This window comes from Dermochelys coriacea, chromosome 17, assembly GCF_009764565.3.
Source record: "Dermochelys coriacea isolate rDerCor1 chromosome 17, rDerCor1.pri.v4, whole genome shotgun sequence".
Lineage (NCBI taxonomy): Eukaryota > Metazoa > Chordata > Testudines > Dermochelyidae > Dermochelys > Dermochelys coriacea.
Genome location: NC_050084.1, coordinates 4,293,295 through 4,308,585, shown reverse-complemented (window position 1 = coordinate 4,308,585; position 15,291 = coordinate 4,293,295). Strand labels below are relative to the sequence as shown.

At 45.2% G+C, this 15,291-nt stretch overlaps 1 protein-coding gene across 1 annotated transcript in view; it reads right to left on the bottom strand.

The window, feature by feature from the left end:
• Positions 1–15,291, bottom strand: part of NXN (nucleoredoxin) — a 103,566-nt gene that overhangs the window by 34,352 nt on the left and 53,923 nt on the right. Inside the window, exons 2-4 of the mRNA XM_038375397.2 lie at positions 3,295–3,412; positions 1,111–1,244; positions 555–655 (exon numbers count right to left, since the gene is read on the bottom strand). Of these exons, the coding sequence (XP_038231325.1) occupies positions 555–655; positions 1,111–1,244; positions 3,295–3,412 (353 nt within the window). The remainder of the gene's footprint in view (positions 1–554; positions 656–1,110; positions 1,245–3,294; positions 3,413–15,291) is intronic.

The window sequence follows — 15,291 nt, the reverse complement described above, 5'->3', positions numbered from 1 at the left end:
TCCAGGGCATGAAGGAACCTCAAAGCAAAATGTCGAGCAAGACCACCTCAAGGGTCGTGGGCTTGATCTTGACTCCACCCCTGCCCTGGCTAATCCATCTTTCCCCTGGCTCCTTCAATCTCTCCCCTAAACCAGCAGGGTGAAGGTATCTGGCCACCACAGAATCAGAGCCATCTCATGCTACCAGATTGGGGTGTAGGGTCCTTATTATACGGAAGAGCCCTGTCCAGCCCTGCCTCCCTCCCACCCCACACTTAGAGCCCGGTCTCCTGTGTATCCAACAGCACTCCGAGGACAAGCCCGATTGGTTTCTCTCTTTAAAGCAGGTGTCGTATCCATTAATACTTGAAGTTTTTTCCACCTCGCAGGCACATATCAAACAGCTGAATGTACCACAAAACCGGACTGATTGTGATCTGCTTCTAGCAACTCCCAGCTCTCTCCTTGCTTCGGGGCATGAGTTTCTCCAGTCTGGCCTGCACACTTGCCTCGTCCCTCCAGCCTCTGCACCACGGCACAGCACAGAGCTCTCCAAAGCAAACAGCAGACATTACCTGTCTGCGCTAACGAAGACGATCTCAAATTTCTGCCCTGCCTCCTTGATTTTCCGGTAGGACTCCACCAAGACCCTCGTGAGGCTTCGGCAGGGCGGGCACTGGAAAAACACAGAGGAGCACATAGTACCTGGACACCAGGGAAACTGCTCTCAATGAAGTCAATGGGCCGGATTCTCTCCACAGCTTCCCTGAGCAGGGGGAACAGGGAGCTCCATGAGGCCCCCACGATCCCTGCTTTCCCAGGGGGCCAAAAGGCAGTCTCGCAGTCTGCCAAGTGGCTGAGCCTGCTGGATAGAGGGCACTGACTCAGCAAGTCACCAGTGCAACCTCCGCCAGTTACCTGGAAGGGGAAGGTGGAAGAACCTGTCTGCTCAGGGTGAATTTCACCTCGGACACAGCTGCCCCTGCAAAAGTGACTCTGGCAGCCCAGCCAGCACAGGGTGTGGTTATCTAGCATGAGGAGCTGCAGTCAGGATTCAGCCTTCCCACAGAGCTGCCACTCACCTCCAACCCCTTCCATTTACTCTGCAATGGAGAGGTGCCAGCTACTCACCCAGTGCGCAGAGAAATAGACCCCCACGAGAGAGCCCTCCAGGGCGGTGCTGTCCAGTGACTGGCCGTTGTTTCTGAGCAGAGGCCCTGCAACAACTTCACTGAAGGGTTTTGGTCCCCAGGGGAACTCGAGCCCTAGGGGAGTTTGGGATGGGCAAGGGGAGAAGGCAGAGAGAAGAAGAGTGAGAGCCACAACTAACATTTACACTTGAAATGGCTTTACTGAGGCCCTCCCCCCTTCTCCAAAGGCATCTAGCTGGGCAACCATGCAACAGACAGGAGCCGGGAGTCCTTTTAATCCATCTGCACCGATGTCCTTCCATGGAGACCTCCTCTGCCCCCCTGCCACCCAGATACTGGGCCACATCCCCACGGGGAGATTGGCACCAAACGTTAACCAACACATTTGTTCTGAAGGAAAACCACCCTATGAAACACCCCCCAAGGGACGCAGAGGAGAGCCGCCCTACAAAGGGCCATATTCTCTGCACCCAAACCTGGGCAATCAAGCTTTCCATGCAGGGGACCTCAGAGTCACCCCCTCCCAGGGTTCAGCCACTACTGCAGTCTCAGGGATGAAGTTGTCTATGCAGCGCCGGGTTTGTCCCCGTCCTCCCCACAATGGAGTGCTCAGCCAGCAGACCTATGCAGCAAATCTACTTGCTGCCCTCGCACCTCCATCCCCAACCGCCCTATGCAGGACACCCCAGAGGAGCCATGCTTTGTATCATGCAGAGGGTTCACATCTCCTACGTAGGCTCTCGGTATCCTCTTCCCTGCTCCCCCCCCGCAAACACCACAACTGCACAGCTTTCTACTCTAGTTAGGACTCTCGGTGCCCACAGAGGTGCAGGATCTGACCCTTAGGGATCCGTGTGCCTTCTAAGCCGCAAAGTGCGTTTGCGTGCATTCACCCAGTCTCTAGATGTCAGAATGCTCTCTGGGAACAATGCAAATAGTACTGCTTTGGGCAGCCGGGTCATTGCTGTGGTCTGCGGTTCATTCTTCCTTTTTAAATGAATTTGGCAGAGCTCTACAGGGTCAGGATCTCTCTGCTCATGGCTGGGGGTGCAGGCCACGTACTCCGACTATTCATCTTTTAGAGAACAGGTCAATCTGCCCATCCCGCTCCTCACAGCCATTCTGCTTCCTGATCAGCTACCATTTTAAAACAATTGAGCAGCAGCTGGTGTAGCCTCGGTTACTGCAGCTCAACTCCCACCTCAGTCTCTCTCATTTAGGAACAGCAGCAGGCTTCCTTAAAACTGTCACCATTTTCATTTCCCCCGCACAGGGCTGCTTTGTCCATAGCTTTAAGGCGGGATAATGGACACACAAGTTTCCTTACCCACCTAAAAAAAGCGTCTATATATTCTGACTATTCCTGCTGCCAATTCCCAGAATAAGCAGCCCGTAAATTCAGCTAGAGCTAAAGAAACATTACCAGATGGTTTAGACCACAAATTATACTTAGCCTGTCATGCTGCACGGCTCCTGCCCCCTGTGTTACACCTAGGGGCTTGTTTTCAGTATCTGTCATTCCCACACTAGGGAAATGACAACCGCATGGAATGCAGAGGCACATATGCTGAAGGGTCAAAGGTGTCCAGGCAGGTGCCCCACTTTCATTTTGTGTAAGGACTACAAATATGTGTAGCACTATTTGTTTTTATCACTTGCCGATTCAGAGAAGGCAAGGTCTGGTATAAACACGCCGCATGGTATGATTTAGAAAAGAAAACTATAGCTTCTTTTCGGCACCATCTGTAAGTAACAAGGGAACTGTTCTGTCTCAAACTGTGTGGGGTTACTAATATACGCACCACTCACTATATGAGAACAGCACAGATTTTAAGTGATGAAAAATGTGGGTCCTCAGTTTGTCTGCCTGTCCCCCCCAGTGAAATGCTTACCGCAGTGTTTCATTTCATCTAACTTTTCCCTCATTTGCACGTCAGACAGAAAACCTAGAAGAGATGCCTTTGTTCGTTAAAAAATGAAACCCTAACTCTAATGGGAACAATGTAGGGAATTTCATGCTGAAAATAATCCAGTGCTTTGATGAGGTAAGTCTGATGATCTTCATTTGTTTCCATTTTTTGCTTCAAGGCACACTTTGGAAAGGGAGCTAAAAGAGAAGCGGACTGTTAGCTGTCGTATGGGTGTGCAGTGCTCCAGGTCTCACCTTCTGGGTCATCCCGGATCACCAACAAGCCGTTTCTGCACACAACCTTCCCCGTGGAAGCATCTATAAATATCAGCGATGGAATGTTGGAGACTCTGTATTTGTTCCATAGTTTTAGCTGTAAAAGAGAGGGGGAAGGAGAAGAAGAGGTAAACTCTAAGCAGCTTGACCATTAATATTTTTGAGCAGCAGCATCTTACAGGCCAGTGATCAGAAAGATGCATAAGACGACAGAGCGGCAGTCTGTAGCAGAGCATCCAAAGGTCTCACCAGTTACTGCTAGCCTGGTGACCTCAAAAGAAAATGGCATCCTGTTGACCAGAACTTCCTTGTATCACTCGGCTGATGCCTAGGGCCAGGAGCTAAATCTGCATTCTACTCCCAGCTCTGCCATGTACTTGCTATGTGACCCTTGACACAGGAGTTAATCTCCCAGTGCCTCTGTTTCCCCCCGCGTGGAGCACTTTGAGATCTCTGGCTGGAAGGCACTGTAACTGTGATCTGCTACTACCAGCACCCTGTGAGGCAATCCTGTTTCAGCTGCTTCCTTCCCTCCCAACCACCATTCATTACACTAATCTCCAGTCCATGCCCAAGACATGTTCACACTGAAAACATGGCTGATATACAGAAACTTGGAGAGATGATTCTGCCTAAACCCTGCTGCATTTTGGCCATCTTGATTTGCAGGCTAGAACTCCCCACACAAAACTTAACTTCATCCAGTGCCAATAATTGAAACACACCTGGTCGCACACTTCTCATCTGGCATCATATTTCTGCACATACATTTCAGATGCAGAATAAATTCTGAGTTGTAAAAAACCACCAGCACTAGAAGGAACTATAGAAAGAGGAAAATAGCTGCTGGCAAGGCATAACCTGCAGGTGTACATGGGAAGCCTTCTGTAACCACTCCAATGCATCTTCAACTGCAACTAAAAGCCAGGAAAGGCTGTGGTCAGAGGAGCTGATCTCAGAGCTTGGAGTACCTAAAACATTCCAATCTGAGCAGTTCACTTACATTTTTCCAAGGCACTTCAATCTAAACAGCCCAGTGATGAATTATCAACCTCTTAAATGCAATCAGATCACAACACAGAACCAGAGAGGACAGAGGAGAGGAGAGGAGAGGGAAGGAAATGAATCATTAGTTTCCCACATCATCAAATAATGTGCTGCAAACTCTTCCTGGCGCCATAGATATTTATGACATTCATTTGGGCCAGTGGAGAACAAAAAACCGCAATGGAAGAACAGCAGAATGGGGCCTCAATGTTAATAAAACTCACAGTTACATTACTTCTGATACTTTATGTTTAGTTATTTTGCAATGCAAACTAATGGATCCAGAATAAACCTTAAAGAAAATGCTTCTATATTCTGATCCATCTTATAATTTTATTTATATCAGAGCAATACTCAAGTCTCAGTTGAAATTTGGCCCCCATCATGTAAAGCATTGTATGATGAAGATGGTGAAGACTCTGTATTGTGCTAAAAGACAATCCCAGCCCTGAAGAGTTTACAATCTAGTGGACAAGACAGATGAAGGGTGTGGGAAAAGGATGCAACCTCGAGCCAGAATGAACTGGGTGATCTAGCTTTTTATATGCTTACCGACACTTTAGCTAAGGGTGCTAGTCATAGAGACATTTAAGTTTTAATGCCAGTATCTATATCGCTCTTCTGGAACTTGTTCCTGTGCAAAAATCTTATTGTGTTTTGAGAGACTTGACAAGGCTATCAAAATTTATCATACCTGAAACTTGTTATTTGATGATCAAAGTCCTCTAGGTCACAAATATCTAAAAAAGATGCATATACAGAATCATCATAATTTTTTTTTTAAATCTCCATTTATTAGGACCTACAGAAAACAAAGACTCATGCTGCCCCTGCTAGCACCAGTTTCCTAACACACACTATTCCCAGGGCTAAGCTGACGTCATCGATGATGCTGATGCACAAGCTAAATGGATTTGGCCACAAAAGCTGCAAAGACTTTGCTAAATGCAAGTCAGCCGTGTTAAATTGAGTTTGGTTCAAAACACAAAGTAAATTCAAGTTTGTGAAGTTTAAAGGGATCTTTACAAGGATCACATTTTTCAAGCAGCTATCTAAGAGAGTGTTGCAAACAAAGAGATTACAGAAGGTAACTGGAGAGCTCTCTATAAACAGCTGCTCTATTTTGTCATGTCTTTGCCATATTCAACAGACTCCCCTCAAGGCCCTATAGAATGCTGCAGCAGCTTTCCTTTTGGGGGGATGCTGGTAGCAGTCTCTACATTATGCCCAACCAACAGTCTCCTAACTCAGCCATTTATAATCTACAGGGTTTATACGTCCTGCACATCTGTGGGTGCTGTATAAATAACCAAAGGTATCACTGCAGAGCAACCCGAGGTTCTAGGGCTGCACATGCTACAAGGCCACAGGGGGAAGGAGGGACTGAGCTTGGGACTCAAACTCATGTCATTGTTATGGTTGTGCCAGGCATTAAGCACAGACCCACTGGATCCAGCTCAGTTACGCACAAATCTCAAGCAAAATAAGAAAAATCAGTCACAATGGCTGACTTTCACGTTGAATCCACACAGTGCTGTGACAGTCCCATAGCTTCAACTCAAAATCATTCATCAGTCCCTGGTCCACTCCAAATATCTGCGAACCTCATCAAAGCTGGGTGGTGCTTAGACCCAGCTGTGAAAGAAGCTGAAACCTGGTAAATTTCACACCCTGTTCAGTGCGAACTGAGAACATTTTGCACAGCTCTGCTTACCTGCCTCAATTTAGCGGTCTGTGAAGTATAACCAGCTCAGATTGGTGAAGAGCTCTGTGGTGATAATAATAAATAAATCCCTTGACAAACAGCTATATAAGTCCAGTTAGTTGGGCTATAATTTAAATGTAGCATGAGACACGGATGAACAAACAAGACAATTGCATTTAAGAACACCGGAATGTGCTGTCATATAAACCCAGTTATGAAAGGCTTGAATAGCAAATTAGTGGTCTCCAAGCACTAACCATATTAATATGAATGTCTATATCAGAAAGTACATGAATGCGCTGTTCAAAGTCTGAGCAGTTTGATTTGATGATTCTCCTGTGCATTGGGAAAGCTGATTGGAAATGAAAAACGCATGCACTGAAGGATGATTGCCAAGATTTACCACCATTCCCATGGCAATGGGCTCTTTCAATCACGCTCCACTTTCCAAAGCAGATCAGACACTTCTAAGAGAAAGTCAAATGGCTCATTTTACGGCAGGTCTGACCCGAAAGTACATAACCTTGATGGGAAACTGTTTTTTTTTATTTACTGATTATTTCTGTAATTCGAATTCCCTCGGATTCTCTCCTCTCCACTCAAAGAACAGGATAGATTCCCCCCCCCCCTTTGTACAAAGAAGAAGATCCTGTGTTTTGCTAAGAGTTGAAAGGGAATAATGAGTTCAGTAAGTGCCAGATTGCATCAGCTTTTAATCTTACAACTACCCAAACTTATAAACAGCCTTTTGGTGGTTGGAAACTTTCATTGTTAAAATCATAGTGAAACATCTGGAAATACAGACAGAAAAGAGATTCCATCAGTACTGAGATACTACAGCGGTGGATGGGCACTACAGAAAAACCAAGGACTGATCAGCATTTGATATAGAACAGTAACGTAGATTGAGAGATGCAAGACCAGAAGGGCCCATTGTGATCCCTAGTCTGATTTCCTGCATAACAACAGGCCAGAGTATTTTACCCAGTGATTCCTGCATCAAGCCCATATCTTATGGCTGAGCGAGAGCTTAAGAAATACTTCCAATCTTGATTTAAAGATGTCAGTGATAGGAGAATGCACCACATCCCTTGGTAAATTGCTCCAATGGCTAATTAACCTCATAGTGAAATATCTGGAATTTTAATTTGTGTAGTCTTTGGACAATACCTTTCAAACAAAAATGAAGCCAACAGAGATGACTGGCCTCCCGCATGTCATGCTCTGTCTTGATGCTGCTTGGCTGAAGACAGAACATGGAGTGCTGTGATCCTGTAGCATCAGCAGGCCACACAGCTGTATTAAAGGTGAGAATGGCTGCAACATGTTTCATGTTATGGAAATTCCCTCTGGCCTCCTTAGATCCAAGCAAGTCACCAATATGGCCTGAAACTGAAGGGAAGATCTAGACCTGAAGCCATCGTTTGCACAAGCCTGTGCAAAGTGAAAGCGCAGAGCTTGGTGAAGTCCTTGCAATTAACTGACTGTCTCTACAAGGCTGTCAACATGGCACAAGCAGACTCCAATTACTGACAAAGGGTCTCCTCTGCCCCGCTGGCACAGGAAGTTGGCTACATTTATTCTGAGCAATTTGGCATTTGTGATCCACACAGTAAGGCTAATGAAAGAGAAAGAAAAGGCAGTCACCGTACAAGTAGGTGAACAATTGCCCCTGAAAGAACCATCTATTGTGTTAGGCATGGTAAATGGAAAGCCAAATGTGAGCTAATCGGAAACCACAGGAAGATCAGAGGATGCTGTAGGAGAACGCTGCCTCAGCAACTTTTAAATGCAGCTTTTCCTGTCTTAAGGAGAATGACATTGAAATAACATGCTTCTTGCTCGGAGAATTTGATCATACATTTAAAGAGGGGATTCTTTGCTACACTTCCCAACAGCTGTTGCAAATCTGAAGGATCAAGCCAAACCTAACACAGATGTGGAATTAATCTAGACTCTTCAGCCTGAAATCAGTTGATGCTTTCAGACTGCTCCTCACTCCCGATTCACACTGTACTCCTGGTAAGTTAAATAGTCTACTCTGCACAGAAAGCCAGTTGGAATAGGAGCTGCAAAAGCATTCTCTTCTCAAGACACCACTGACACAGAAATGTCAGAAATTTCGGTTTATACAGAAATATACCTGGTACCAATGTTCCCTCTAATTTTTTCATCCATGTATGGAATGAATTTTGTTATGTGCACCAATATGGAGGTGATGTGTGGCAGGGGACTCAGGACTGGGGCAGGGGGGTTGGGTGCAGGGGGGTGAGGACTCTGGTTGGGGTTGAGGGCTCTGGGGTGGGGCTGGGAATGAGGGGTTTGGGGTGCAGAAAGGGGCTCAGGGCTGAGGCAGAAGGTTGGGGTGTGGGGGATTAAGGGCTCTGGGGTGGGGCCAGGGTGAGGGGTACAGGCTTCCCTGCGGCTGTGGCAGGGAGAGAAAACTTCCCAGAGCCCTCTCTAGCTGCAGCAGCCTGGGGCCGGGGTAGAGGCACCTTTCCCCGGCAGCAGCAGCTCCGGGGCTGGGCTGGGGGAGAGGTGCCTCTCCCCGCCTGCGTGGCCCTTGATAGCTTAGAGGGAGCTTAGCCTAGTACCTTGTACAGGAGCTTAATAGAACAGTTCCGGTGGAAGTTACCAGTTATGTAATCTGATCCATAAAACGAAGTCAAAGTCATCAATGGATTTAATTGGCAGGAGCTCGGAAATCGGGACCAGAGTTCAAATCCTGAGTTTACATACAAATCACTTAACGTTTCAGTGCCTCAGTCCCCCATCTGTCAAACAGAATGAACATTGTGGAGTGATATCATGCTTCATTAACTATTGTTGGTAAGTATCAGAGGAATAGCCGTGTTAGTCTGGATCTGTAAAAGCAGCAGAGAGTCCCGTGGCACCTGATAGACTAGCTTATGCTCCAATACATCTGTTAGTCTATAAGGTGTCACAGGACTCTTTGCCGCTTTTATTGTTGATAAGGTGACTGGAGAGCCTCAAACTAGAGGCATTATGGGAGGGCAAAGTATTGCTATTGGTTGCTACACTACTGCAGTCACTAATCATTTGTTCGTTTGTTTCCTTCATCATGGTGATCTGGAAATGGACCAGCATGAAGTACAGGGAGAACTTTGGAGCTGGACACAAAAGTCAGATCACAGGTGTTAAACTAAACACCCATGTAGCAGGAAACTTCCCCGGCCATTATGTGTTTTAGATCAGAGGACAGGTTATAAACCTACTGGGCTACAGATTGAATAAAACCAATTAGATTGGCTCTCAAGGAGAAAGAGGACTCTCATTTCCCCAGTGGCATGCTAGTAAGAATGGGAACGTCCCCCTCCACTAACAGCTGCAGGGTACTATTTTTGGTCATGCTAACTGACTTCTCAGCCCTGGTATCTGCCTGGGATGCATTAACTCACTAGTGCAAACTCTGGGCAGGGATGGTTACCACTGATAAAGAGAACATGAAACTGTTTTCAGTGCATGCAGAACTCCAAGCATGAGATTTATTCCCACAGGAACCTAGCGGCAGCCCACTATGGCAACTGGTGTCCATAACAAGGGTGTCTTCGCTGCCCTGTTAGCTGAATGAAGCTGTGCTAGATTCCCCTCCTCAAACTGTATTAGGATAAAGACTTTTGCCTGTCTTCATTCAGGTCAGATGAATGCTCAGAGGCATTTGCCCAACCAATATCATCATATATACTGCAACCCAGGCTTCTGCCCTAACCTTGGAAATTCAAGCAGACAAAGTTAATTTAAAAACTCAAAGGGCAGATCTGTCAACAATAATGAGAATGTGTTCCCAATATGGAGTGCTGCTGCTTTCCCTTATATGGAAAGCAATGCAACATTTCCTTCAAATTCTCCTTTGGAGGCAGTGCCTCTAGAGTCTTGTTAATTTCCTCTGAAGGCCCCTTAAAAGATCCCGTTTTCCACCACCCTGACAATTGGACATACTTCAGTAAAGCTGGGTTTAGGTTTTTTCTTTGGGGAGGTCAGTGTATTGGTAGTAGTTTCTAATGAGCAGATAAATTAATTTGATGCTTCGAGACTGCGGGTGGGGCAGTTAAAAATTCCTCTAAATTCCTCTTACAGAAAAGTGATATGTAAATTAAAAATTAAAATAAAACATTTCCCGCCTACAAGCACAATTATACTGATACATCTTAGAATTGTTTAAAGGCACATTGTCTGTTAGTTTAATCCCCCAAATCAGCAGAGGAGTTGTGGTTTACAAAACCTAACATGGAAAAGTTTCTGTTTGGATTTAAACTGCTCCCTGCATCATTTACAACCCAAACACAGCAGCAATGAGTGATTACCAAGAATCAGCAAGTGAAACTGACCAGTGTAGGGTCATTGTCAACACAAGTGAGTTCAAGAAGTAAAGCAAGAGCATTATAATGGGCAAACCTGTTTCAGCATGAGACCGGAAACAGGGAATGGGAGAAACTTGTAATCCACCTTCCCCCTCACACAACTACTGAGTAGGGGATTCATAAGTCAAACTACAGGTTGAGAATTGCTGGGGTGGGACTTCTTGCCAGCAATGCAATACAAGTTTAGTTCTTCACTAGGACACAAACAACAAATCCAGTCTTCTCTTCTTCCTCTCTCCTACATATGCTATTTGGACGGAGATCGTCATTTTTCTCTCCAGTGGAAGACAGACATGAGCTCAACTCCTGTTGCTCTCTCATTACAGGGCCATCAGCTGTAAAACCGAGAGGTCTGTTTGAGAAATGTACAGGTATTGCTCTGCTGGAAAAAAGACTATGGCTCAGGCAGCTGGAGAACACAGGCTGGGTCCTACTCTGTCCTGTGGATTGGTTCCAGGATGTTGAGACATCCTCAGCTGTTCATGACACTTCATTTCTCCATCAATGCTGCAAGATGAATGCCCTCCCCACGTCCTCACTCACTCCTAATGCTAACTTGCAGCTTGTACATTGTGTCCTAATGGATTTACAAGTGCACGGGGGCTACTCCGATGTTGCACGCAGCAGGTGGGGCACTGTAGGCCAATGGAGCATGCCCTCGTCCTGTCAATTCAAATCCAGTTAACGCCTGTCCTTCCAATTCAAGCTTAGCTCAGAAGGGAAGGACTTCTTCCACTTCCTTAACAACTCCCCACTATCTCCTTGTGTAGCTGAACCTCTTTAATCCAAATAGAATGGGGGGCATGTCATTTATCTAGGTAGACAGGGGGACTTTTCAAAGCAAATTATGCCTGCTGGAGGACTGACTTTAGGAAAGACAGAGTGCTAAATACGTGGGTTTGGATACATTAGTTTTTACTGTGTTGCTAGTTATTTCTCTCTGAAAAACAATGAAAACTAATTGCAAAAAAAAAAAAACCAAAGTACAAGAGACAGAGATTTCCTCCTAGAGCATTAATAAACAGAGGAGGAGGCATCTGGAACCGTAACGTGCAATATACAAGATCAATGTAAATGATTCATCGATTCTAAGGCCAGAAGGGAACAGGGTGGTCATCTAGTCTGACCTCCTGTATAGCACAGGCCACAGAACCTCCCCAAAATAATCCTAGAGCAGATCTTTTAGAAAAACATCCAAGCTTGATTTTAAACTTGCCAGATATGGTGGATCCACCATAGATCTTGGAAAATTGTTTCAATGGTTAATTATCTTCACTGCTAAAAACTGTGTCTTATTTGCACTCTGAATTCATCTAGCTTCAACTTCCAACCATTGGACTGTTTTAGACCTTCCTCTGCTGGACTAAAAAGCCCATTATTAAATATTTGTTCTCCATGCAGGTACTTACAGACTGTGATCAAGTCATCCCTTAATCTTCTCTTTGTTAAAATAAATATATTGAGCTCCTTTAGTCTCTCTCTATAAGGCATGTTATCAAATCTTATCATCACTTTTGTGGCCCATCTATGAACCCTCTCCAATTTATCAACTACCTTCCTGAATTGTGGACACCAGAACTGGACACAGTATTCCAGCAGTGGTCACACCAGTGACAAATACAGTGGTAAAATAACCTCTCTATTCCCACTCAAGATTCCCTTTTATGCATCCAAGGATCACATTAGCCCTGTGACCATTGCATTGCATGGGGAGATCACGTTCAGCTGATTTTCCACTGCAACCCCCAAATCCTTTCCAGAGTCTCTGATCCCCAGGATAGAGTCCCCCATCCTGTAAGCATGGCCTACAGTCATACTTTTACATTTAGCCATATTAAAAATGTATACTGGTTACTTACACTTAGCAAGTGATCCAAATCGCTCTGTATCAGTGACTTGCCCTCTTCATTATCAGCCACTCCCCTAATTTCTGTGTCGTATGCGAACTTGACCAGTGATGATTTCATGTTTTTTTCCAGATCATTGATAAAAATGTTAAATAGAAAAGGGCTGAGAACCGATCCCTGCAGGACCCCACTAGAAATACATCCGATGAGGAGTCCATTGATGATGATCAAGATGTTCCTGTTGCTGTTGTATATGGAGCACTGAGCAGCCACAGGTACCATCTGTGTGGCATGGTGGGTCTCTCTCCCTCCCCCTCCATAACCCTTGAGAAGACTATAGGCGAGCTGAAATCAACACTGTAAACACATAGGAATTACAATCAAATAATGCGTGCCTCAGCAGCTCCTGCTGGGAGCTTCCTTTCCAGTGCCATGTTCCAGTATCAGACTTTGTTCCACCAATGTGGCTTTGTCAGTTAAAAAATGCTAAACAAAATAAATAAAGGCCCCACTGCTATTTGTATTGTCTCCTTTGTCCTACCTCTGATTCTGCTTCCTTGTCCCATCTGCATCCCTGCAAACGTGATCCACAAGTCAACTGGCGATGTCATCATTTTTGTAAAGCAGCTGCTAGATGGCGAGCGTGCAGGGAGTCACAGAAGACTCATGCGTCTGTGTGCAAGTTTGCACCCAGAATACTGTTCATTTTGTGACTGACAAACAAAATAACTATTTAAAGACCAAAGGTGGAAGAGAACAATTAGTGTAGGCTTTTCTAGTTGATCCCCTAAGCATTAATAGTGCAGGGTTGTTCCCTATACCTTTTTTAGAGGTTTGTCCAGTCTAGTTTGAAATGTCCTCAAGTGACAAGCCTTGAACCACCACAATCTCAGTCATTTTCCATCCTTCCACCACAATCTCACTGTCAAGTAATTTCCTTTGATGTTCTGCCTAAATGTCTCTTTTTAAATCATCCCATTGCCAAAAATCATTCAACTCACTGACTCAGGCCTTGTCCATGCTGTGATTTCAAACACTAGCACAGCTGCACTGATGCACATCCTTAGGATAGATGTGAGTTACACTGGTGCATCTCATCCCAATTTGGAACGCTGCCTGGTGCAAATCACGCTGCCCTTGTGTAAACCCTGCCTATACTAGGAGTATGTTCCAATGCAGCTACATGGTGGCTGTAATCCCAGTGTAGACTAGCTTCATCCTAGCTAGAGCCAGATTCAGATATCTTTCTCCCTTCCAGCATACCTAATCCCATTAACACTCCATCCTCAACCACCATGTGGTTCCATCCTGACCTTCTGTTACCCTGCTCCCCCTCCTCAGGCAGCATACAAGCCATTTACATTGCCAATTAAGCAACCCCAATTACCTTGCTTTACAATTTCCTGCACTAACAACCAAACCAACCAGAGCACTTTATTTGAGGGCAGAGCAGCACATGGCCACCAGGCTCTGGCAGACATTCCAGAGCGCGAGCATAAGCTGCATCCTTTTCGCAGGATACAAATTGCACAGGCTGACAGACTGGATTTCCTACAGCCCATGGATGACATGAAAACATCCAATTTGTTGAGCAGAGCTTGGAGTGACTGAACAGTGGTTCACAGGATCTACGGACTGTGAAAGCCTCAGGGTTAGAAATGGAGAGCAAAAGGGGGCCAGGTTTGTTTTATGTTTTTGACTTGTAAAGAGAATTCAGGGCTGGTAAAAGGTGCTGAACTGACAGGCTGATGGTCTAGGCTGTACCCAGAGCAAGTACAGTGCAGGCAGCATCAATGCAAGCTTTCCCCACGCTGCCCCGCCAACTCCGACCTATGGAAACCGTTTTACACAGGCAACACCCAACAGCCATTCAATAGCAAGGGGTCAACCTTTCCCTAGAGTAAAGACACTGGACTAGGACTCAGGCAACTGAGTTCAATCCCTGGATCTGCCAGAGACTTCCAGAGAACCTCTAGGCAAATCACAATCCATCTCAGGTCCTGATCTGTAAAATGAGGATAATTCTTCCTTTCTTCCATCCTTTGTCTCTCTTGTCTATTTAGATAAGTTCTTCAGGGCAGGGACTGTTTCGTTAAGTGTTTGTGCAGTCGCTACGGGGCATGATCTCAATTGGGGTCTACGTAGACCTTACTATAATACAAAACAATATCAGCAAATACAGACCTGTGCTTCAAACACAGACAGATAGGTGGGCAAAGAGTCACTCGGCTTTGTCTTGGGCATGGATTGAAAAAAAAAGTTCCATGTTTACACAAATGTATTTGATCAAAAGACTTCAGGTCAGACTCTACTTAGGAAAAAACATGGTTTTGTTCATGCTGCAAATACCAGCAGGCTGCACCGGTTTCCTACCAGTTCCTAGGAATTTCTGCTTGCTGTATGGCCCATGAAACCTAGAATGTCTGCATGTTCCAGAAACAACAGATTTACTGATTCCACAGTACATGAGGAAAGCAAGAAGTTATATATACAGCGTAAGATTATTCAGCAACTTCACATCTTACTAATCTTCTAATGTATGGATAAGAGTTTGGTCAGTGAAAAAAGTTTATGGGGGAACCTATAATGGGCCTATTAATTTGGTTGCCCTCAGAGAGCGTCCATATGTTGTGGAGACAAAAAGGCACCACAGAGCTCAGCTGTACTGGCTAATCCACATGAGCTAAGCAAAGCTCTCCAAATAACGGGTGAGAGTCAGAGACTGGAGAATAGAAAGAAGGAAGAACTTTTAACACTAGATAAATAAATCAGCTATCCACATGCTAGAATACACACTTCACTACAGACTATACATTTCTAGGAAGGGCATTTTTCCGTCGCAATCAAGCTTAATAATAATGTTTTGCATTTATATTGTGCCTTTTATCCAAAGATCTCATGGTGTTTTACACTCCTTTGCTTAAGCATCACAAAGCTGCTGTGAACTAATTAAGCATTCCTTCTTCACAGATGGGTAAACTGAGGTACACGGATG